The 22676-nt window shown below is 41.4% G+C and overlaps 1 protein-coding gene across 14 annotated transcripts in view; it reads right to left on the bottom strand.

Annotated features, from left to right (window-relative positions):
- The window catches only part of MYCBP2 (MYC binding protein 2), a 445111-nt gene that overhangs the window by 382212 nt on the left and 40223 nt on the right, over positions 1-22676 (bottom strand). For all 14 annotated transcript variants that reach the window (XM_050946493.1, XM_050946502.1, XM_050946519.1 and 11 more), the window contains exons 2-3: positions 20775-20850; positions 13059-13274 (exon numbers count right to left, since the gene is read on the bottom strand). In XM_050946493.1, coding sequence (XP_050802450.1) covers positions 13059-13274; positions 20775-20850 — 292 coding nt within the window. The remainder of the gene's footprint in view (positions 1-13058; positions 13275-20774; positions 20851-22676) is intronic.

Genomic DNA, 22676 nt, shown 5'->3' with positions numbered 1-22676 from the left:
CTGGCACGTGACTCGCCAGGGTAAGGACCTTGGCGGGCCGGGCCACTTTCTTTACCTGCCACGTCAGCAGGTTCGGCCTCTCACAGCTCCCATTGGCTGCAGTTCACCGTCCCAGGCCAATGGGGGCAGCGGGAAGCGCCGTGGGCCGAAGGATGCACTGGCTGCAGCTTCCCGCCTCCCGCATTGGCCTGGGACGGCTAACCGCGGCCAGTGGGAGATGTGGTCTGCAGAACCTGCTGACATGGCAGGTAAACAAACTCGCAGAGGTTCCCAACCCGATATAGTAGAACCTCAGAGTTACAAATACCTCAGGAATTGAGGTTGTTTGTAACTTTGAACAAAACATCATGGTTGTGCTTTCAAAAGTTTACAACTGAATTGACTTCAAACAGCTTTGAAACTTTACTACAAAGAAGGAAAATGCTGCTTTTAACCATTTTAATTTAAATGAAACAAGCACAAAAATAGTTTCCTTGCCTTATCAAATTTTTAGTTTTTTTTAAAAAGTTTTCCTTTTTTTTTTTTAAGTAGTTTATGTTTAACAGTACTGTACTTGCATGCATACATGTGTGTATGCTTGTGCTGTTGCCTGATTGTGTACTTCCGGTTTATACTGAAATATGTGATTGACCAGTCACTTCATAACTGTGGCTTTCGTAACTCTGAGATTCTACTGTAGTTGAAATCCCCCATTATTATTGGGTTTCCTGCTATGTTTGTAGCCTCTCCAATCTTCCTGAACATCTCACCATCCTAGTCAGGTAGTTAATAGTATGCTCCTACTGCTATACTCTTATTAATCAAGCATGGAATTTCTATCCATAGAGATTCTAGGATACAGTTTGGTTAATTTAAGATTTTTATTAGATTTGATTCTATGTTTTGTTTCACATATAATGCTACTCCCTCAACAGCACGACCTACTTCATCGTTCCTATGTATTCTGTATCCTGGTATTAACTGTATTCATAGATTATCATTGTTCCACCAAGTTTCTGTGATGCTTATTATATCAACAGCCTCATTTAATACTCAAGTTTGTTCATCTTGGGTTTTAGACTTCATGTATTTGCATACAAGCACATATAAAATTTGTAAATATTTAGTAGTCTGCTTTCATGTGAGGCAACTGATGGGGCTCTTTTGTTTGACTGCTTCTCTGTTAAGTTCCTATCTGTACTTCTATCCTCTTCTCTTTACTAGAATATAGAATATCCCTGTTAATAAATCATCCCCTAAGGGAGCACCTGAGAGTTTTCCACCAGTCCTTGGTTTAAAAACTCCTCTGTGACCGTTTCAGTTTTACATGTCAGAACTTTTGTTTAGGTGGAGCCCAATCTTCCTGTATAGGCTCTTCCTTCCCCAGAAGGTTCTCCAGTTCCTAATAAACTTAAATCCTTACTCCCAACACCATGGTCTCATCCACACACTGACACTCTGCAGTTCAGCCTGTCTGGCTGCACCTGAACGTGGAACAGAAAGCATTTCAGATTCTTGAACTATGGAAGTCCCAGTCTCTGACTTAGCTTACATTTGGTCTTCAAGACCTCTCTTCTGCCCTTCCCTATCTCATTGGTATCTATATGTACCATGACCTAGGTTCCCTGTAAGCTGCGCATCTATTTAGGGCTGGCAGGTCCCCCAGCCCGGTGCAGGCCCACCGGAACTGCCACGGCTGTAGAGAGGTGGCCAAACCCAGCCCCACCGGAGCTGCAGCGGCCAGGGAGAGGAGCCTCTCCCCCGGCCCAGTCAAGCCCAACCCTACCAGAACTGGTGTGTCACACATCACCTCCTTACTGGTGCACAGAACAAAATTCATTCTGCACATAGATGGGAAAAATTAGAGGGAACACTGACCATGACCACCAGCTCCTCCACAACAGTGCACACCAAGAATAAGACTACCAACATAGGGACTGAACTCCCTACAGTATCTTAAGAGAGGACCACAGAGGTCCTTCTTCCAACAAGTTGAAAGACAGTGCTGTAGACTTTGAATTCTTCATCTTCTCTAACATTTCAGTTTTCTTGATGCATAATCCATCTCCTTCACAAGGAAGGTCTTCTACCTACAACTTGCTTTCTGGAGGGGCAGTACCACATCTCTTAAACACATGGACTTTAAGGCAACAAAGCACCATCATGATGATCTAGTCTGACCCCCTGCACACTACGGGCCACAGTCTCTCATCCACCCTGTAATAGACCCACAACCTCTGACTGAGTTAGTGAAGTACTCAAATCTTGATTTATAAGACTTCAAGTTACAAAGAATCCACCATTTACTCTAATTTAAAATAGTAAGTGACCCATTCCACATGCAGCAGAGTAAAGCCAAAAATAACCAGGGTCTCTGCCAATCTGACCTGGGGGGAAATTCGTTCCCGGCCCCAAATGCAGAAATCAGTTAGACTCAGAGCATATCAGCGACACACAAAAGTGGAAAAGAGCTCAGTGTAGTAACTCAGAGCCCTCGTGATCTAATGTCCAATCTTTGGCCATAGGAGATATTTGCAACTAGCAGTCACTGGTGGACCACGTGCTATTGTACGCACTCTCCTGATATCAACCCCCTCAAACTTATTGAGCTCAGTCTCGAAACCAGGATATTTTCCCCCAACAGTCCCCTTAGGAGGCTGTTATAGAACTTCACTCCTCTGATGGTTAGAATTTCAAGCCTAAACTTATTGATGGCCTATTTGTATCCATTTGCTCTTGTGCCATCATGTACCCTCAACTGAAATAACTCCTCTCTCTCCCTTGTATTTATTCCTCAGATGTATTTACATAAAGCAATCATACTTACCTTCAGCCTTCATTTGGTTATGCCAAGGGTCAGCAACTTCGGGCATGCGGCTTGCGAGGGTAAGCTTTATGGCAGGCCAGGCCAGTTTATTTACCTGCCGTGTCGGCAGGTTTAGCCGATCGCAGCTCTCACTGGCCGCAGTTCGCTGTCCCAGGCCAATGGGGGTAGCGGGAAGCCACAGTCAGCACATCCCTCATCCACGCCGCTTCCCACTACCCCCATTGGCCTGGGACAGTGAACCGCGGCCAGTGGGAGCTGCAGTCCAGCGAACTTGCCGATGCAGCAGGTAAACAAACTGGCCCGGTCCGCCAGGGTGCTTACCCTAGCGAGCTGCATGCCAGAGGTTGCCGACCCCTGGGTTATGCTGAACTAGACAAAATCCTTAAGTTTCCTCTTGTAAGGTAGTTTTCCACTCTTCTGATCATCCTAGCAGCTCTTCTCTATTACCTGTTCCAGTTTGAATTCATTGTTCTTAAAGCATGGGAGACCAGAATTGCACACAGTATTCTAGATGAGGTCTCGCCAGTGCCTTGTATAGTAATAACAACACTTTCCAATCTCTACCTGATGCATATCAGGACTGCATTAATCTTTTTCACGGCTATATCACACTGGCAGTTCACAATCATCCTGTGATCGACCAATACACCCAGGTATTCCTTTTCCTCTGTTGCTTCTAAATGAGATGTCCCCAGTTTATAGCAAAAATTCTTGTTGTTAGTCCCTAATTGCATGACCTTGCACTTTGCACTATTAAATTTCATTCCATTTTTATTACTCCAGTTTTCAATATCACACAAATATTGTATGATATTCTTTGTCTCATCCACAAATTATTAGCACATCCCCATGTTATGTGCCATGGTCATTAATAAAAATGTTAAATAAGATTGGTCCCAAGACTGATCCCTGAGGATTCCACTAGTAACCTCCCTCCAGCCTAACATTTCACTTTCCAGTATGACCCATTATAGTGTCCCCTTCAACCAGTTCCTTATCCACCTTCCCAGACCATATTAATCCCTATTTTGTCCAATTTAACTAATAATTTCCCATGTGGAATGCGTTACTGAAAACCACGTAGGTTAGGTCTACTGCATTTCCATTGTCTAAAAAAAAGAGCACGTAGTTAATTTCTCAAAGAAAGATCAGAGTGATCTGGCACAATCTACCTCTTTTAAAACCATGTTGTATTTTATCCTAATTACTATTTACCTTTATGTACTTAACTACTTTGTCTTTCAAAATTTGTTTCAAGGCTTTGCATACAACTGAGGTCAAACTAATGGAATAACTTATTTTCCCTTTACTAAAAACGGGCAAATATAAGCAATTTTCCAGTCACAGGGTACAACTCCAAAGTTTACAGATTAATTAAAATCCTTGCTATGGGACTTGCACTTTTATCTGCCAGTTTCTTTAATATTCTTGGATTGAAATTATATGAGGCCCTCATTTGGTCCCAAGATGTTTCAGTTTAATTTCTACTTCCATAACCTCATTTCCATTAGCCACCCTGCCACTACTCCTAAGAGCCTTATTATACCCTTATTTAAAACTGAGGCAAAGTGTGCACTTAAATGTTGGGCCACACTTAGATTATCTTTAATATCCACCCCATTCTCAGTGCTTAGCAGTCCCACTTCTTTCCTTGTTTTCTTTTTCTTTATATGTCTAAAGAACCTCTTACTATTGTATTAATTTCCTTTCCAAGGTCCAACTCTGTTTGGCTTTTGGCTGGTCCCACCTTTTCCCTACACTTTCTGACCTCCAAGAGTCATTTTCCTTGCTGATCCATCCCTTCTTCCATTCCTTGTAAGCTTTCTGCTGTTTCTTAATAACCTAAAAGCAGCAATGAGTCCTGTGGCACCTTATAGACTAACAGATGTATTGGAGCAAGAGCTTTCATGGGCGAATACCCACTTCGCCGGATGCATGCTCCAATACATCTGTTAGTCTATAAGGTGCCACAAGACTCTTCGCTGCTTTTACAGATCCAGACTAACACGGCTACCCCTCTGATTCTTAATAACCTGTTTAAGATGCTTGTTCATGCTGTTTGGTCTTCAACTCTTTCCCACAATTTCTTTCCCCTTGCTTGAGATACAGGCTTCAGATAGTTTCTTCAACTCTGATTTAAATAATTCCAAGCCTCCTCCACATTCAGCTGCTTAAGTTCTTCAGTCCAGTCCACTTCCCTAACAACTTCCCTCCATTTTTTAAAGTTTGTCCTTTTGAAATCAAGGATCCTAGTTGCAGACATTTTTTTTTAAAAATCCTTCCATTTAGTTTCAACTGAATTAACTCATGATCACTTGAACCAAGGTTGTCCTTTAGAACCAGTTCTTCTATGAGTTCCTTAATACTTACCAATATGAAACCTAAAATGGCATCACCTCTTCTTGGTTCATTGAGTACCTGGTGAAAAAAAATCTGTCGGCTATCACATTCAGGAACACCCAGGCCCTACCATTATTAGTAGCATTTGTCCTCCAATCTATATCTGAGAAATTAAAGTCTCCCATAAATACTACTGGAAATTTTATGATTATCTCATTGAAAATATAAAGAAGTCCCTACCCATATCCAAATCAGATCATGGGGGTCTTTAGCATACCCCAAGCATTATCCCAGTGAAGCCTCTTTTCCAGCTTACTTCACCAATGTGATTCTGACCCAAAGAGATTCCCCATTTTATCCAATCACTTCTAATTTCTGGATCACCTACTTTACCATTAATATACAATGCTACTCCACCACTTTTACCTGTATTTCTGTCTTTTCTGAACAGAACATACCCTTCAATACCTATATTTCAGCCATGACTACTATTCCACCATATTTCTGTTATCCCTAGAATATCTAGTTTAACTTCCTGACCCAAGAGTTCTCGTTCATCTATTTTGTCACCCAGGCTCCTTGCATTGGTGTAAAGACATCTTAGTTGTTTCTGCTTGGCTTCATCAAGATTCCTCACACGACTAAGTATAGTCATTCTACTACCAGTATCACCTGCCTGACTGTTAGTGCCAATACCCCAGACAGTATCTGTTCTCTTGATATCCATTCTCCTATCCTCTATTGTTCCTTTCTCCATCACTATATCCTCTGTTACTTGATTTTTTCCCCCACTCAGGATTAGAACCAGGCGTGGAGATTACAAAAGTATCTCCCAACCATCTCCTGTGAATTCCTAATTTAAAGCACTTTAATCAGTTGTGTCAACCTCCATCTCAGAAGTTTATTTCCCTCCCTATTAAGGTGGAGTCCGTCCCATGAAAACACTTCTCTGTCTGTGAATGTCTCCCAGTGGACAATTATCTCAAAGCCCTCTATATAGCACCACTGTCTGAGCCATCATAATAATCTTGTCTCCTCTTCTAGGGACAGGCAGAATCTCACTGAACATCACATTAGCCTCCATTTCTTTAAGCATCCTTCCCAGCCTCATCTAGTGTTCCTTGAAGCATCCCCATGAAAATCCAGAAGTATCATTTGTTCCCATATGAAGGACAATCAGTGGACTATCCTCTGCCTGTATTAGGCAGAAAACCTTTCCCATACTAGGTTCTGATATCGCAACATAACTGCCTGGTTATTAGCCACTGTTTCTTCAAGGCAAACAATGGCAAACACTTTTTTTAACCAGTTGCCTCCATCTATTTTCCCCTCCTGCTGGAGGATGTGAAATGCAAATCTCCTCCTCTAGAGCTAATGACTGCTGCCACTACTAGCAACTAAGGCTTAGGGCATGAACAAAGGAGAATCTTTTATATAGCAAATAATGTAACTTAGGGTTTTTTGGTTTTGTTTTTTTCAAGAGGTACACTGCATTGCTTTTGCAGGCTGCAACAGTTCATCTACAACTGGAAGAAAGTCTTCGCTCCTTGACAGAACACCCAAAACGTAAATACAGAATGGGAGTGTTCTTCCAATGTTATAGATAGAAGTTTTAAAGTCATGGCCATCTTATCTACAAACTTGTGGAATTGTAAAGTGTCCTCAGAACGAGAAGTAGCGATGGCCACCTCAACAATTCATTTGCTGATGAGTCAGTTTCCATTATTGGCTCCAGTTGCTGGTACTCTGAGCTGCAGGCTCTCCTTCTGCTGACTGAATTTCAGGGATCATAAAGTGACAATGCTCTTTGAAGACAGGAGAAGTAGCCAGATCTGGGAAGCTCGGATACAATGGGCAAGCTTTTCCAACAGCGTCTGTGCAATCTCTCTGTGCTGCTGAAACGACACTAATAGGATCATGCATCCTTTGGTGGAACTTGCCAGTAGTAACACCACACATATTCTAAGAACATCTCATATTCTAGAAGATAAGGCAGCACAAGCCCAATGTCCAGAAGTACTCTTTCCTGAATGTGAAATTTCAACGGGTTCTCTGAAAGCCTAACTCAATCCAGTTCCTCTGTAGATCGAACAAGCACAGACTGCAGATTCAAAAAAGACAAATAGAGAAACTAAAGGACTTGGCATGTTTAGCAGAAAAAGGCAACATCATTTCACCATGTGAGCTCAAAGGTGTTCTTGGGGGCAGCAGGAAAGTCTCTGGGAAAAATGAGATAGCTTATCCCATCTCTTCTGTTTCACAGGAGTCGAAATATGAGAAGGATAATTGGTTGGAGCTTTCATCTTCTCCACTTTAGCTAACTGGTCTCGTGGCTCTAGTATGTAACCTGACTGCAGATTTGTGTGGTTAATTTCAACTACCACAGTAACCAATGAAGCTGTGTGAATCAGTGATGATGAAACTACTGATACTTCCAGAGCAAACTTTGGATCAGATGCTGTCCTTAGAACCCATAACTGAGATTTACACAGGGATTTACATCTAATTTTTCAGGTTAGGATCTGATGCCAAAAAAATGCAGATCTGATTAATCTTCTGGATGCAACATGGCCCTGATAACAGAAGCCTTATCTCTTGCCATCATTTTTGGAACCAAAAGACGACTGATAAGGCGGCTTCTCTTGGGGCTCGGTTCTTATCTCAGAAGCCAATGCCAGTGGTGCCTTAGAGGCTTTCACTATCAGATCATGATCATATGAATTAAGAACTGCCTGTGCAACAACGATGGAATTCAATTCCAGGACCAAGGCCAGTGTCTTCATCACTGGGCTTCTTAATCCAACTGTGTCCAAAGCAGACACACGTGCTTGTCTCACAGAATCACAGGACTGGAAGGGACCTCAAGAGGTCATCTAGTCCAATCCTCTACACTCATGGCAGGACTAAGTATTATCTAGATCATTCCTGACAGATGTTTTTCTAACCTGCTCTTAAAAATCTCCAATGACGGAGATTCAATAACCTCCCTAGGCAATTTATTCCAGTGATTAACCACTCTGACAGGATGTTTTTCCTAATGTCCAACCTAAACCTTCCTTGCTGCAAGTTAAGCCCATTGCTTTTTCTCCTATCCTCAGAGATTAAGAGGAAAAAATTCTTCTCCTTCCTCCTTGTAACAACTTTTTATGTACTTGAAAACTATTATATTCCCTCTCAGCCTTATCTTTTCCAGAGTAAACAAATCCAACTTTTTAATCTTCCCTCATAGAGCATGTTTTCTAGACTTTTATTCATTTTGGTGCCTCTTTTCTGGACTTTCTCCAATTTGTCCACATCTTTCTTGAAATGTGGCCCCCACAACTGGACACAATACCAGCTGAGGCCTAATCAACGCGGAGTAGAGTGGAAGAGAATTACTTCTTTGTCTTGATTACAACACTCCTAATACATTCCAGAATGATGTTGGCTTTTTTTTTGCAACCGTGTTATCCTGTTCATTCATATTTAGCTTGTGGTCCACTATAACCGGCAGATCCCTTTCCGCAGTACTCCTTCCTAGGTAGTCTCTTCCCATTTTGTATATGTGCAACTGATTGTTCCTTCCTAAGTGGAATGCAGTGCATTTGTACTTATTCAATGTCATCCTATTTACTTCAGACCATTTCTCCAGATCATTTTGAATCATAATCCTATCCTTCAAAGCACTTGCAACCCCTCCCAGCTTGGTATCATCCGCAAACTTTATAAGCGTACTCTCTATGCCATTATCTAAATCACTGATGAAGATATTGAACAGAACTGATCCCTGCGGACTCCACTTGTTATGCCCTTCCAGCATGACTGTGAACCACTGATAACTACACTTTAATCATAGAAAGAATATAAAATTCTTGCATCAAGACTAAAAGGCACACAGCAGTTTAGGAAGACAGCAAATTTTGCTCCAACATCTATTTACAGGAACCTGCAAAGAATTTTTCATGCAGATCTACCTTTCAAATAAAAGCCTACATGAAACAATTTAGTTTGCTAGTTGGCCTATCAGATTTCAGAAAACAAAACCAGAGATTTCATTGAGGTTTATTAATGCATCTTGTACAAAAAGTACAATAAATTTCAGCTTGTTTTCAACTACCAGCTTTACTGTCTACTGGAAAAGTATTTTGGATTTAAATTAATAACAAGCATTCTAGAGGCTTGTCTATACTTAAAATGCTACAGTGGCACAGCTCTTCAGTACAGATATTATCTACAACAGGGGTCAGCAACCTCTGCCATGTGGCTCGCCAGGGTAAGCACCCTGGCAGGCCGGGCCAGTTTGTTCACCTGCCGTGTCGGCAGGTTTGGCCGACTACAGCTCCCACTGGCTGCGGTTCACTGTCCCAGACCAATGGGGGTGGTGGGAAGCCACTGCCAGCATATCCCTTGCTGCTTCCTGCAGCCCCCATTGGCCTGGGACAGTGAACCACGGCCAGCAGGAGTCGCAATACGCCAAACCTGCTGACACAGCAGCAGCAGTCAAGTGGCTCGGCCCACCAGGATACTTACCCTGGCAAGCCACGTGCCAGACGTTGCCAACCCCTGATCTACACCAACAAGAGGAATTCTCCCACCAGTACAGGTAATCTGCCTCCCTGAGAGGCAGTAGCTAGGTCGACAAAAGAATTCTTCCACTGACCTAGTGCTGTCTACACTGGGACTTCGGTAGGTTTAACTACACCACTCCAGAGTGTGGATTTTTCACACTTGTGAGCAACATAGTTATGGTGACCAAGTTTTCTAGTATAAACTAGACCTCAATCTCAGTCTTAAAAAGCTTAGCATAGGAGGAGCTGTGAAAGTGGAAAAAGTCCAGTATAAAAGTTTTTCTTCCAACTTCCATCCCTCTGACACTTTGACAAACATGGAGATATACCGATCTCATAGAACTGGAAGGGACCCTGAAAGGTCATCAAGTCCAGCCGCATGCCTTCACTAGCAGGACCAAGTACTGATTTTGCCTCACATCCCTAAGTGGCCCCCTCAAGGATGGAACTCACAGCCCTGGGTTTAGCAGGCCAATGCTCAAACCACTGAGCTATTCCATAAAAGAGCTTTATCAATATTCTCTATTTAGCCCAGTATCTTATTCAAAGGAATTAAGTCTAGTAATTATTAAAATGAGACTTCAAATCCTCTGCAACAACTCTCCTCATTTATATCAAATTAACAAAAATGCACTCAGTAGCCTATGCCAATTCAGTATTTTATTTTTATACACACACACACACAAAATATCAAAGCAATTCACCTATTCATGAAGATAACATTTGCAAAAGCACTTAAGTAACTTAGGAGTCTAGGTTCCATTTTCAAAAGTGATTTAGGCACTTTGGCTCCTAAATCTTAAGGATTTTCAACAAGACACAGGGCTTACCTACACAGGGATACTGTGCACCAAGCTATAGTGTGAATCAGCTTGCTTGCACAGTAACTCGCCATGTGAACACTGCTATAGAGCAGTGAAAAGTCCACTAAACTGCATCCTTGGACTTTAATTGCACCGTAACACAGTCCATACCACAAGTAATGCACAGCGGTTGGTACACTGTAGACAGGCTGTTAGGTTCCAAATGGTTCATATTTTCAAAGGCACTTTGGTGCCTAACGATGCAGATATATAGCTAAGCAATTTAGATGCCTAATTCCAAATTACAATGGAAATCTAGCATATACCCTGTGTAGGTGTTGTTAAAGCCCCACTAGATGACCAACTGCATTTTTAGGTACCAAAAGAACTGAAAATCTAGTGCCTACGTCACTTCTGAAAATTTTATCCACACTGTTCTAACATTGCCTCACTCTGAAAATATTTCTAGAAACTGCAAATAGTATTTAAAGATGATAAAACAGCTTGTTTTTTCACATTTACACAGGTAAGCTGTCACTCATACTATTTTGATCAGGTGACAAAGTCAATAAATACGGAATATTCACTACTTTAAAAAAAAATTACAAATTCCTTCCCTCCCAAGTAAACAATTCAAGGTAGGCAGCATTTACAACTCCACCTTCGGAAGCTATCAACCAAATTTACAAAGAAAACAAGCCCTATGCCTTTATATGGGAATTGCCATACTGGATCAGATTCACAATTCACCTAGCTGCATATCCTGTCTCCAGAAGTGGCCAGCACCCCATACTTCAAAGGAATGTACAAAAAAAACACACCACACTAGGTATATGTGGGGTCATCCTGCCCCTCAAAGATGTTATCTTAATACTTGTAGTTAAGAGATTGATATATGTCCAAAAACAGAGCTTATTGTCTCCTTCTGTCCTTCATTAGCAGTAACTATTACAAAGTATCCACATAAGCATCCAATCCCTCTGAGCCTTACTAAGTTATTAGGCTTAAAAATCATCCTGTTCCAATTTTTCCACAATTTAAGAACTGTGTGAAAAGTACTGGTTTTATCAGTTTTAAATTTACCACTCTTACATTGTGCTGAACATCAATCCCCTTGGTGCTTCTGTTTTGACATAGGAAGAACAGAAGTTCCCAATCTTTCTTCTATAGGCTCTCTCTTATCTCCTTTCTGACAAACAACAGGTATCTTTATACTCTCTTCACAAATGTTTTTCCATATCCCTAATCATTTTTGTCCCCTCTAATTCTCAAATATCCTTTTGGATACGGGGTCAGCAGTACTAAAGCCATACTACTGATTTACATAATGGCATTCCGTTTTTCATATTATTCTTCATCCCACTCCTTATGCATCCTAATATTTTGTTTACTTTTTTGACTGAAACTACACATTGAGCAAGCCTTCAATGAGCTGAGATATATAATTAATTTAGAACCCTGTAAAAGTGCATTACTATCACCAATCCTTCCCCTCCAACATGCATTACTTGGCATTTGTCAACACTGAATTTTGTCCGCCATGTTGCCCAATTATGTACTGTGGTTAAGTCCCTCTGAAGTTCACCAAAATCCTCTCTGGGCTTGCAAGCTAACCTTTCATGACAAAACATCTGTAAACTCAAACAACTGTAAGATTCCTGTTTTCCAGGCAACAATAAGACCAACATAAAAAACGCAATTTTAGTAGTATTTAATTCAACCTTATCATAAGAAGTCACATAAAAAAGAACTATGTGAAGCTGCTCTGCCCAACTCCCTTTGAGCTCACATCAGGGAAGGATGACAGGAAACAATATTAATAGATTACACATATTAAATAAACACTAATTGGTGGGCAAAACAGAATTCACAACAGGCATACTCAATAGCTAAATGGAACTGGTAATTGGACATATGAGGAAATAAAATATGCAGGTAAGAAAAATGATGCAGTTTAACCATTCCCACCAGCTTTTCTTTCTAATATTCCACTATTGAATAGCATCCTATTACACACTCGTAGCAAAATCACTGAAGTCATTAAATTCTAAAAGCTATTATTACTGAAGTATTCTGTCCACAATCTTAATAAAACAGACCGACAATCAATCAATGCCATAAAACATTGCAGCCAAGAGCTAAGCAAGAGTTCAAAAAAAGAACAATATTTATATGGAGGATGAAAATATCCAGTTATATTACATGGAATTGAAAAACTAAATGTTTGGAAGTAATATAAACCCTCCTAAATCAGAGAATAAGCCAACTTCTAACTGAGGGAGTTAAAAAGAAATTTCTATGGGTAGCTTATTTCCAAGTGACCACCTCAGAGTTTCTTGCAGTCCTCTGAAGCATCTAGTACCCACCACTGTCAGAGAAAATACTTGCCTAGATGGATACTGGTCTGACCTGATATGACAATTACTGTGTTCCTAATAACTTGTCATAAAGTAAAAGAATCCAACTGAGAAAGGGTTAAATTAATGTTGATGAATAAAACTGGCAAAGATGTGCCATGCAGACTATGTAATTACACATGAAAAAGTATCCAGGGTCACTTGCCTTTGGAAGCTTGAGGGGTGGCTCTTTGGACTCCTCCTCTTCATCACTATCTGAATCCCCACTTTGCACAGTATTCTTTGAAGCCAAAGTTAAGGATGTTTCTTTTTTCTGCCACTCCAAAACACAATGGCGGACATTGCAGTAAACATTAAAAGCTGAAGGGTTGCTGTGTAATTTGATATCCGGTATGGTTATTGTACTCTCCAAGTTTTCTGTCTGAAAAACAATAAGGTTTTATTTTTGGTTGAAAGTTAATTCTTCATTTATAAAGTTTATTACTTTTCAAATTTCACTGAAGAGAAATATCAAAGTCTCACTATCCCTTTACCCAGACAATGGTAAAAAGTGGGCTAATATTTTATTTTTTCAAATATGGATGACCAGAACTCCATATGGCAGAGAAAAGCAGCACATCATTCATAATACACAGTGATAAGCAAGTTTCACCAGCACGTGTATCTTTCTTTATCATAACCCTAAATAACACACAAGTCTTCAAATTAGGAGATTTTACACTACACCGTATGCTGCATAATCTAGCAATAACAGGAAAACCACATAATAGGATTTCAGAATCAACTAAGACATATTTTTGACTTTTTATATAAATGTAATTCATACAACACTGACATACATTTGGGAATCTACCTCATGAAAACAAGCAGGAGGCCCTGGAGGAGTTTTAACCTAAACAGTGGCACAGAAGAATAAATTTAACACCAAAATGTGATTACAGTCAGAAAGCTGACTGCAGAAAAGGCACATCCATGCTAAGCAGATGAGACCCCTGTATGTGTATTCAAAAAAATTTTTTCTGACAAAATTTCATTTTTACTACTGTGACAAAGTTCCTCCTGTGCCTTGGTGGGTCCTGTGCTTTCTGATGGATTTGTTCGCCGCAGAGATTCACAGCAGCCCTTAGTGAGGATAAAAAGGGTGCTGGGGGAAGGCTATGGGGAAATAGCCCAGGGAGTTGTAGCTATCACACAGCTGCTACAGGAGATGTAGACAGCTGCTATGCACAGGGCCCTAGTCTGGAACCCAGTGTAAAGCCTCCCCCCAGCACCTTCTTTATTGTCACGACAGGACCTTCCTCCTGAAGCCTGATAATGCTTGTTCTCCTCAGTCCTCCAGCAGCATGCCTTCTTACTCCCTGTTCCTTGTGCACCCCTCACTAACTGTTGGAAGGTCCTTTTCAAACCAGGTGCCCTGATTAGCCTGCCTGCCATAATTGATTCTAGTAAGTTCTTAATTAGCTCCAGGGTGACTTAATTAACTTGCCTGTCTTAACTGGTTCTAGCAGATTCCTGATTGCTCTAGGGCAGCCCATTCTGGACACTCAGGGAACAGAAAACTATTCATCCAGTGACCAGTATATTTGCCTTCCACCAGACTTGGTTATTATCCAAGTCCTGTGGATCCTCCCCTTAGGCTGTGGGGAGGTCCTTTGGCAGGGCTACCGATAAGACCAGACTCCTGCACCCAACAGGTCTGGGTCTGTCACAGTAGCTCTTACTCATTAGAGCTGCAGAGCAAATATAAACAGAGGAAAGCCAAAAAATTTTCCTGAGTCATACACTAAACAGAATGTTCTCTACGATTTGTTGGAACATAGTTAACAGAGACTGATGTTGAGATCTCACTTTGCAACTGCCAAGCCAGAAGTTAAAACCATCATCATTTTACCAACTAGCTTTGCAAATTTGATATGGAACTCACTGAGACATGAACATGAAAACACACAATGCCAGTTTTTCAGAGCATAACTGCTTTTTTAATAAAAATACTTGGAAAAAAAATAGACAAATCTGTTCTGCCCAGATTGTCATGTCTCATTCAAAATAAAACAAGCTCCAGATTCAACACAAAAATGTAATTTCTACAGAATCAGAAAGTTAAATAGCATAAAAATTAATAAAATATACTTCTGCTGTGTGTGTGTATATATATATATATATGCACACACACACACACACTTTCAGAGTTTGTTGCAATGATTTATAAATCAAATATACATTCACCTCAGTTTTCAGCCCTAAAGCTGAATAAACTGGCCTTAATTATACAAATTAAGTCCAAATTTACTTCATAAGCCATGCTTCCCCTCTTACTGCAAAACAATTGTAGGGCACATACCAAGGTTCTTCGGAGCATCTTCTGCATAAAGCCTTGTTTACTTCATTAATGTCAAATGTTATTGCAATACAGCTACTGTACAATAAATTTTAACATCTCCATATTTAAACTCATTCTCATTAGAATTGCACGTGGCTTTGATCTATATATGTTGCAGTACCCAATCCTCTTTATAACTAGGTGGCCAAGTCATCTTACCTTCATTCAGGCAACTTCAGAAGTCAACCCTTTTAGCACTAGACTAAGTATTACAGGCTGCTTTCCTGCATCTTTACAATGAGCTGACCAACTTTCAGAAATTGTCTCGTCCTACTTTCAGTATTAAGCATTATGTTATTTGATAGTTTAGGTTTCAAATCTTAAGTATTCCAACCCATCTGTCCTTCTGCATTGAGCTAACACTGCCTCATTCTGCAGAGATACTCCAGCTAGAGCCTCATCGATACAGCAGAGAGCTGATGGCAGAGTATTTTCCATGAAAGACCATTCAGTTTGGAGAGGAAGTGTGGTCCAATGGGCTGGGACTTGGAGACTTGAGTTCTAGTCCTGATTCTGCCACTGACCTCCTGTTTTACCATGGGTGGATCCCTTCACCTTGTCGTGCCTCTATTTCCCCTCCCACATTCCATCTTGTCTATTTGGACTGTAAGCTCTTTGAGACAAGGAGTGTTTTGTAATGTGTTTGTAGAGTACATAACAAAATGAAGCCCCAACACTTTACTGTGATAAACGTAAATAATTTTAGGAATAATCCACTTGGTCCTAAATTTATTAATCTTGAGGACATACTATAAAAGTCTATCTTTTAGAGCAGGAATTCAGTGAGGGCTGGAGGGCTAGGTGTGCAGCTCTGTTGAGAAAATGAAAGATGTTGATTTGGTTGCCATTATGTTTTTATGTGTGGTAGCTATATACATAAAGGTGCTCATATTCATAATCTCTGTACAAACATCAGCAAAGATGCCAAAAACCAGATATAAGTGAAAAAAATGCCACCATACAATTCATTAAAGACCTAATAATTATAATGTCAATGAGGTATGCTAAAAATCACCTATCAAAAATGTTAATAGCCAGACTGGCTCAACAAGGTCTGAAAATGAAGGTTATTTGTAGCCAGAGTTCTTTGAAAGGACTCTGCATATTCATAGTTATGGGTATTGCACCACCTAACAGCACCCAAAAATAAAACCTTCTCCAAGCAGTAACTGTTTGAGCGTTCCTTTGCCCTCTCCTATACCTTCCCTTAGCCTTGGAACTTCCAGAGACACTATGTAAGAGGGTGCAGTGCCCTTTACCACCTCAGATTCCTCCACTGCAGAAGACAGATGGAAGTGTGACTACGCAGAGTCATCTTAAAGAACTCTGGTTACAAGTAAGTAAACTTAATTTCTTTAAGTGGCTCTACATCCCACTCATGGGATTGTTCAGCAGTGCTGAAAATAACGTAGAAAAGGGACCAGAGTCCCAGTTGAATAGAGACTGAAGCACTGCTTTACCCAATCTAGCATTGGCCAAGTTAAGAGCATAATGCTTAGAAGGGTGTGTACAGAGGACCAGGTTGTAGCCCCGCACATTTCAGTAACTGGATCTTGCTTAAGGTAAGCAAAAGAAGCTGCCACAGCTGTAGTAGAATGTGATCATGCTGACATAGGTACAGGAATTTGTTAATGTGTAACATTCAACAATACATTTTTAATCCTTCTAGTGTCTGGAAAGATATGCTAAAACGTATGTGGATTACAGGGTAAAACAGACAATCTCGATTTTCAAAAATTAAAATATCTAAATATGCAAGAGCATTCTTGCATCCAAAATACATAAAACAGATCCGTCTTTATTAATATGCAGTTCTGGGAAAAAATACCAGCAAATTAATCATCTCATAGGAAAATCAGACACCACTTTTGGCAAAACCCTGGGATCAGGCCTAAGAACCACCTTATCTTTTTGAAAAGCCATAAATGGTGACTCAGCCATTAAGACATTTAATTTGCTCACTCTTCTGGCTGAGGTTATGGCAATAATGAAAGCCATTTTAAGAGATAAACAATACAATGAACAATCATACAAGGATTCAAAAGGTGAGTTCCTAAGTGAAGCTAAAACCAAATTAAGATCCCAAGTAGGGATAGGATTTCTTAAAGGGGGACACAGATCAGATAACCATATTATGCACAAACAGCAATCTACCGTCAACTAAAAATGTCAAAGATGAGTTAGAAAACTCTTTAATTTTAAGTCTATTAACTACTCTAAAATACAAAGCATAGAAGCAGAGACTACTACTAAGAGTTTTGCCTCACCCAAGGCACCAATCTGGTCCATTTCAAACAGTAGTTAACACTTGTTGGTAGACCGTTTTCTAGAGTTATGCAGTATATCCTACATCAACAAGGAACATGACCGCTCAAGAGTAGGTATGGTCAAAGTCCAATTGCCCAAGCAGTCAGGTAAGGGACTGTGAATCTAATGGAAAAACCTGCCCTTTTGCTGTTGCAGCTCCCAAACAGCATGCAGGTCCCACCACGAGTGTCTGTGTTACAATATAGCCGTGATCCAGCAACTCTGACCCCAGCAGCCTGTCTGCAACATACCAGCAACACTCTGCCTGCCAGCTATTGCAGCATTTCAGGCTGGGAATCTGACAAAAAGTCAATCCAAGGTAGTGTCTGAAACACTTCTGCAAGACTAAGCAAAACCCTGCCTTCTCTTTAAGGAAATGTATTGTCATTGGAAAGCCAAAGCTCCTCTTTAGATCTTGAACAGAAATACTTTCTACAGGCAACTTTTTCTCCCTTTTTAGTGCTTTTAGTTCTCTTAATTTTCGTATTTTCTTTTACTTTGCTCATTCTGATTGTCAAACTAACATTGACAATTTTATTTCTCTTTTTAAACATGTTTTCAGAACATTCAGGTAGAATAACCCTTCACTCTCACATTCAAAAACTTCTTAAACGGGAAAGATGAGGAGCTCCTCTAGGAAGATAGGACAAATTAATGTTCTATGCTTTGATTTTTTTTTTTAAATCATCATTTCTTCCCTGTACAATGGAACCTTATGATTACGGTGGGAGGCAAACAGATTGGAGATTAAGTCCTTTACAAACAGATAGAACGTATCTGGGTACAGTTCCCATTCTGAATGATCTATTGGTTCCCAACTAAGCCAGTCAGCTCTAACATTCATTTTCCCCTTAGATGTGAAGGGAGCAGGAAGAATCTGCCTAAGTCATTAGCAAGTAACCTTCTCTTTATAAGAGTGTTGACCTTGCTCCCCTTCACCTACTGATGTAGGACATTACCGAAGTATTTGTCTGTCATGACCAGTGTCCAAATATTGGAGCACTAAGCAGTTTGTACTGTTTGTGATCCCTTTTTGGAGCAGATCCCCAGGAAGTCCTTGACCTAGTGTGAGCATCCCCTCCTTCCAGACTGGCATCTGTGGCAAAAACTTCCTGACTGGTTTGCCTATCCGGAAGCCTGAATCAAATTTGCTTGAAACCCACTATCTGAGGGACTTAAGTATCCTCTTGGGTATATCCCTTTGCTGATGGGTGGAAAAGAGATTGGTGAGGGAGGACAAGGGGAAGCTCTGTAGCATCCTCACATGAGCATGGGTTCACTAAAGATTATCCACACAAGAGACTACTGATCTCAGAATAGACAGTGTGTGAGAGTGGGTACTACCCAAGAGGGGCTGACCAGTTTTGATAAGATTCCTCAGTTTTTCCTGTGATATGAAAAAACTTTATAGAGAACAGCACCTATTCTCTTCTGCGGTAGGAAATCTATTGCAAAAGATGTTAAACTATTATTCTCCCAATTTAATCACAGAGCCATGGTTCTGCAGCATCCTGACTGGTGCTGGCTATAGCTCTGACTCTAGATAAGGCTAGAAAAAGGAGGTCATCCAGGAAAGAATAGACAAGAATACCATTCCTAGTATTAACACTACTGGCATTTTCATAAATATTTGCATGATTGCTGATAAACCAGAAGATAAGAGACCTGTACTGGTAGTGCTGTTCTCTAAGAGCAAAGCAGAAGAAGCACCTGTTAGACAACCAAATTGGGATATGGAAGTTGACATGAATAGATCTGAAGGATGCCCTAGAGTACCCTTGTTGATAGCGGCTAGCGTGGATTTAAGGTTTCTATCTTGAGTTTGTTTTTGTCATGAACCTGTTGAGATACCTTCAGACTGAACTGCCTTGTAGCCTTTTGTCATTTTTTTTTTTTTTTTTTGGACTAGGAACAAGAAGATGGAGTGAATGCTCTGGTTCCTCTCTGGAGAATGAACAGATTCTATTCCTCCCATTCAGAGGAGATGAAGAATGGCCATTTGTATATCTCACCTTTTCTGCATATCCTTTAGCAAGGGAAATGGGATAAATTTGCCCCAATTTGAAAAAAAAATCCAAAAGACTATCCCTGTTGCATTGTTTCCAAAATCCATTTGTCAAGGGTGACAACTTGTCAGAATACTGCAAACTGAAGCAGCTGCCAACTACTAATTTGGGGCTCCTCTCTACACTGGAGTGTCTGCTAGACATGCAGTTTGTTTCGAGGAATCTGAGATTGAACCAAAGAACACACCTCTGCCACCACATGCTCCCCAGCATCTGTTTCATTTTCCTCTTAAGTGTTTCCAGTGGGATTTTCTATATTGGTCAGTGTAAAAGGACTACCCTGATATGGGGTAAGACCTGTAGTCATTCCTATCCTGCTTGTTAGGAACTAAGGTTTTTCTTGATCTTTCCAACAAGCCCACTACCAGCTTATCCATAGGTTTGCCAAACAGCTTCCCCTCATTTCAAATTTTGAAATGGTTGAGAGCAGTTAATCTGTGGATCTCTCTTTTACTTCCAGGGCCACATGGGTCAGCATACTATCACACTGTAGCTCTTGGCTCAGTACCAGAGGGCAATGAGGGAGACATCAAATATGAAGACTGCTTCTAAAGACATCTTTTTCAGAGATGCAACTAGTTTAAAAGGCCTTTCTGTGCTTCAGAGGTATTTCAGATTGTCAATCCATGCCAGAATTCCTTTGCAAAACAAACTGATGCATCTGACAAGTCCTCAAAATGTTTCTTTCCTGCTGATTCTGTTCTCCTAATCTGTGAAGTCCATTGGCAATAGACCTTCATCTGAAAGACTGGCTGTGTCAAACTAGAAGGAAAAGAGTATCAACATAAGGAAATGTGACCATATTTGATTGGGCACATCATAGCATTATTTGGCCATGCTACTCTGCGTTTTGGTCTTGCCTGTAAGCTCTCTTCCCTCTGTCATAATTTTTTCGAAGGGGAGGATTTACATAGCTATATTATTCTAGCCTGGATTCAGAACTACATTGCTTAGTGGTCTCATGTTCTCTATTAGACTGGCTTTCCTCCTTTACTCTTATAGGGATTTCCTGTGGAGGCAAACACAATATAGATACTGTCTTTAAGCATAGTGATAAAATAATCAGTAGGAAGAAGTTTGTCATGAACCTCCTCCTCTTTGTGACATAGAGCGGATCTGACCAGGTGGGAGAGGTAATATCTTGAACATATGGATCCACGTCATTTACCTTGTTTCGTGTTTTCACTTTCAATTTAGTCTTCTGTTTCCTTTTCAGTTTTTTCTTGCTTAAAATTTTCTTACTCCTGAAAAAGTGAAACATTCATGAGAATAAAAATAAAATTTTAACTGGAAATATGTTTTAGTAGATACTTGGCCCTGTGGCCTCTACTACCACACCCGCACACAAAACAGCAGCAGCACCTGGAAGGAGTTTGCTAGGGTCAAACTATGACTGTTCTAAGAGCCCTATGGGTAAGCTGCAAGTTTGTCACAGAAGTCACGGATTCCATGCCTTTCCGTGATTGCCATGACTTCAGCAGCAGCTGGTGTGGCTGGCTCCAGGGCTGCCCAAGCAGCTCAGGCAGTCCCTGGGACAGCCGCACCAGCTGCTGCTGGGACAGTCATGGGCCATCACCCGCTGCCCTCCCCCGCCCCCACCCACAGCAGCAGGAGGAGTTTGGGTGTGGGAAGGGGCTCACGGCGGGGAGCTGGGGCACGGGAGGGAATGAGGAGTCTGGGCGGCGCTTACCTTGGAGGGGTCTCCCCAGAAGCAGCAACATGTCCCTCCCTCTGCTCTTAGCCTCGCACACTGCCTCCACAGCTCCCACTGGCCACAGTTCCCAGACAATGACAGCTGCGGAGCTAAAAGCTTAGAGAGGGACATGTCGCTGCTTCTGAGAAGCCATTCATGGAGCCTGCCAGCCCCTCCAACTCCCCCCAGCACCAGCTGCCCATCCCTGGACTGCTCCCCCAGAACTCACGGCACACCCCCGGATCACCCCTACCAGCACCTGCGCTCCCCCCCAGCCAGCATCCCCCCAGCACTCATAGCACCCCCCAGATCACGCCTACCAGCACCTGTGCTCCCCCAGAACCTGTGCCCCCCTGTCCACCCCCCCACGAGCACCCACAGCACTTCCAAGATTTAGTCAGGGGTACAGTATAAGTCATTGACAGGTCACGGGCCATGAATTTTTGTTTATTGCCCATGACCTGTCCATGACTTTTACTACAAATACCTGTAACTAAAACATAGCCTTACTTACGGGTATGTGATTCCCAAAGCAATCAGCACCTGCTATACCTAACGGTGCAAAGAATGCATCAATGATATTTAAGTTATACTTCACTATTCCACTGAATCCAGTGGGACTCTCACAGAGCTTCCAGAACAATGGCCTCTCCTCTCCCCTTTCTAAGCAAGTTTAGATGTCAATCAAGAAAAATATATCTGTTCCCTGTCCACATTAGCATTTTCACCATTGCTAGCCCTGATGGTGATGAACTGTGCTGGACAAATGATGGAAAGAATTGCAAAAAATTCTGAGTACAGACACAGCCTTTCTGTACTTCTGTCAGGATACAATGTGTACATTTTAAGTAAAATATTTAACGTAAGTCAGATCCAAATCCTCCATACAGGAAAGATGGCTTTGAAAATGCATGACCAGCCAGAGACTCCAGATGGAAGGAGAAACGACAGAAGTAGCTAAAGCAGGGACTGCTGCACTGAGGAGAGAGGCTAACATGAGGTCCATGAAGAACCACATCTCTCCACACCATTCCTTGGTCCCAGAACTCTGCAGGGGAGACATCCCTATTCTGGGGATACTAGAGCTAAAATAATGGTCTGGTACCACACCCCACCGACACCATGTGCCTGAGGGGGGGTGGGAGGGGAGAGGAACCGCAGGGAGGAAAGAACCAGAGACTCCAGCTAGTAGGAACAGCTACGGAAACTGTGAAAATAAGGACTTTAGGACAAGCAGAACTTTTTCTACAGTTATGACTGTATTTTCTCAAGATTGTGCTGATTCACAGTTTGTTCCAACCATCTCCATCCCTCACACCGTTTTACACATCCCCCTCTGCCAGGTCTCATTCACCATTCCTTTTCAACATTGCCACT

This window comes from Gopherus flavomarginatus, chromosome 1, assembly GCF_025201925.1.
Source record: "Gopherus flavomarginatus isolate rGopFla2 chromosome 1, rGopFla2.mat.asm, whole genome shotgun sequence".
In the NCBI taxonomy this organism is placed as follows: domain Eukaryota; kingdom Metazoa; phylum Chordata; order Testudines; family Testudinidae; genus Gopherus; species Gopherus flavomarginatus.
The sequence above is the reverse complement of the archived record's forward strand: the minus strand, read 5'-3'. Positions and strand labels throughout refer to the sequence as shown.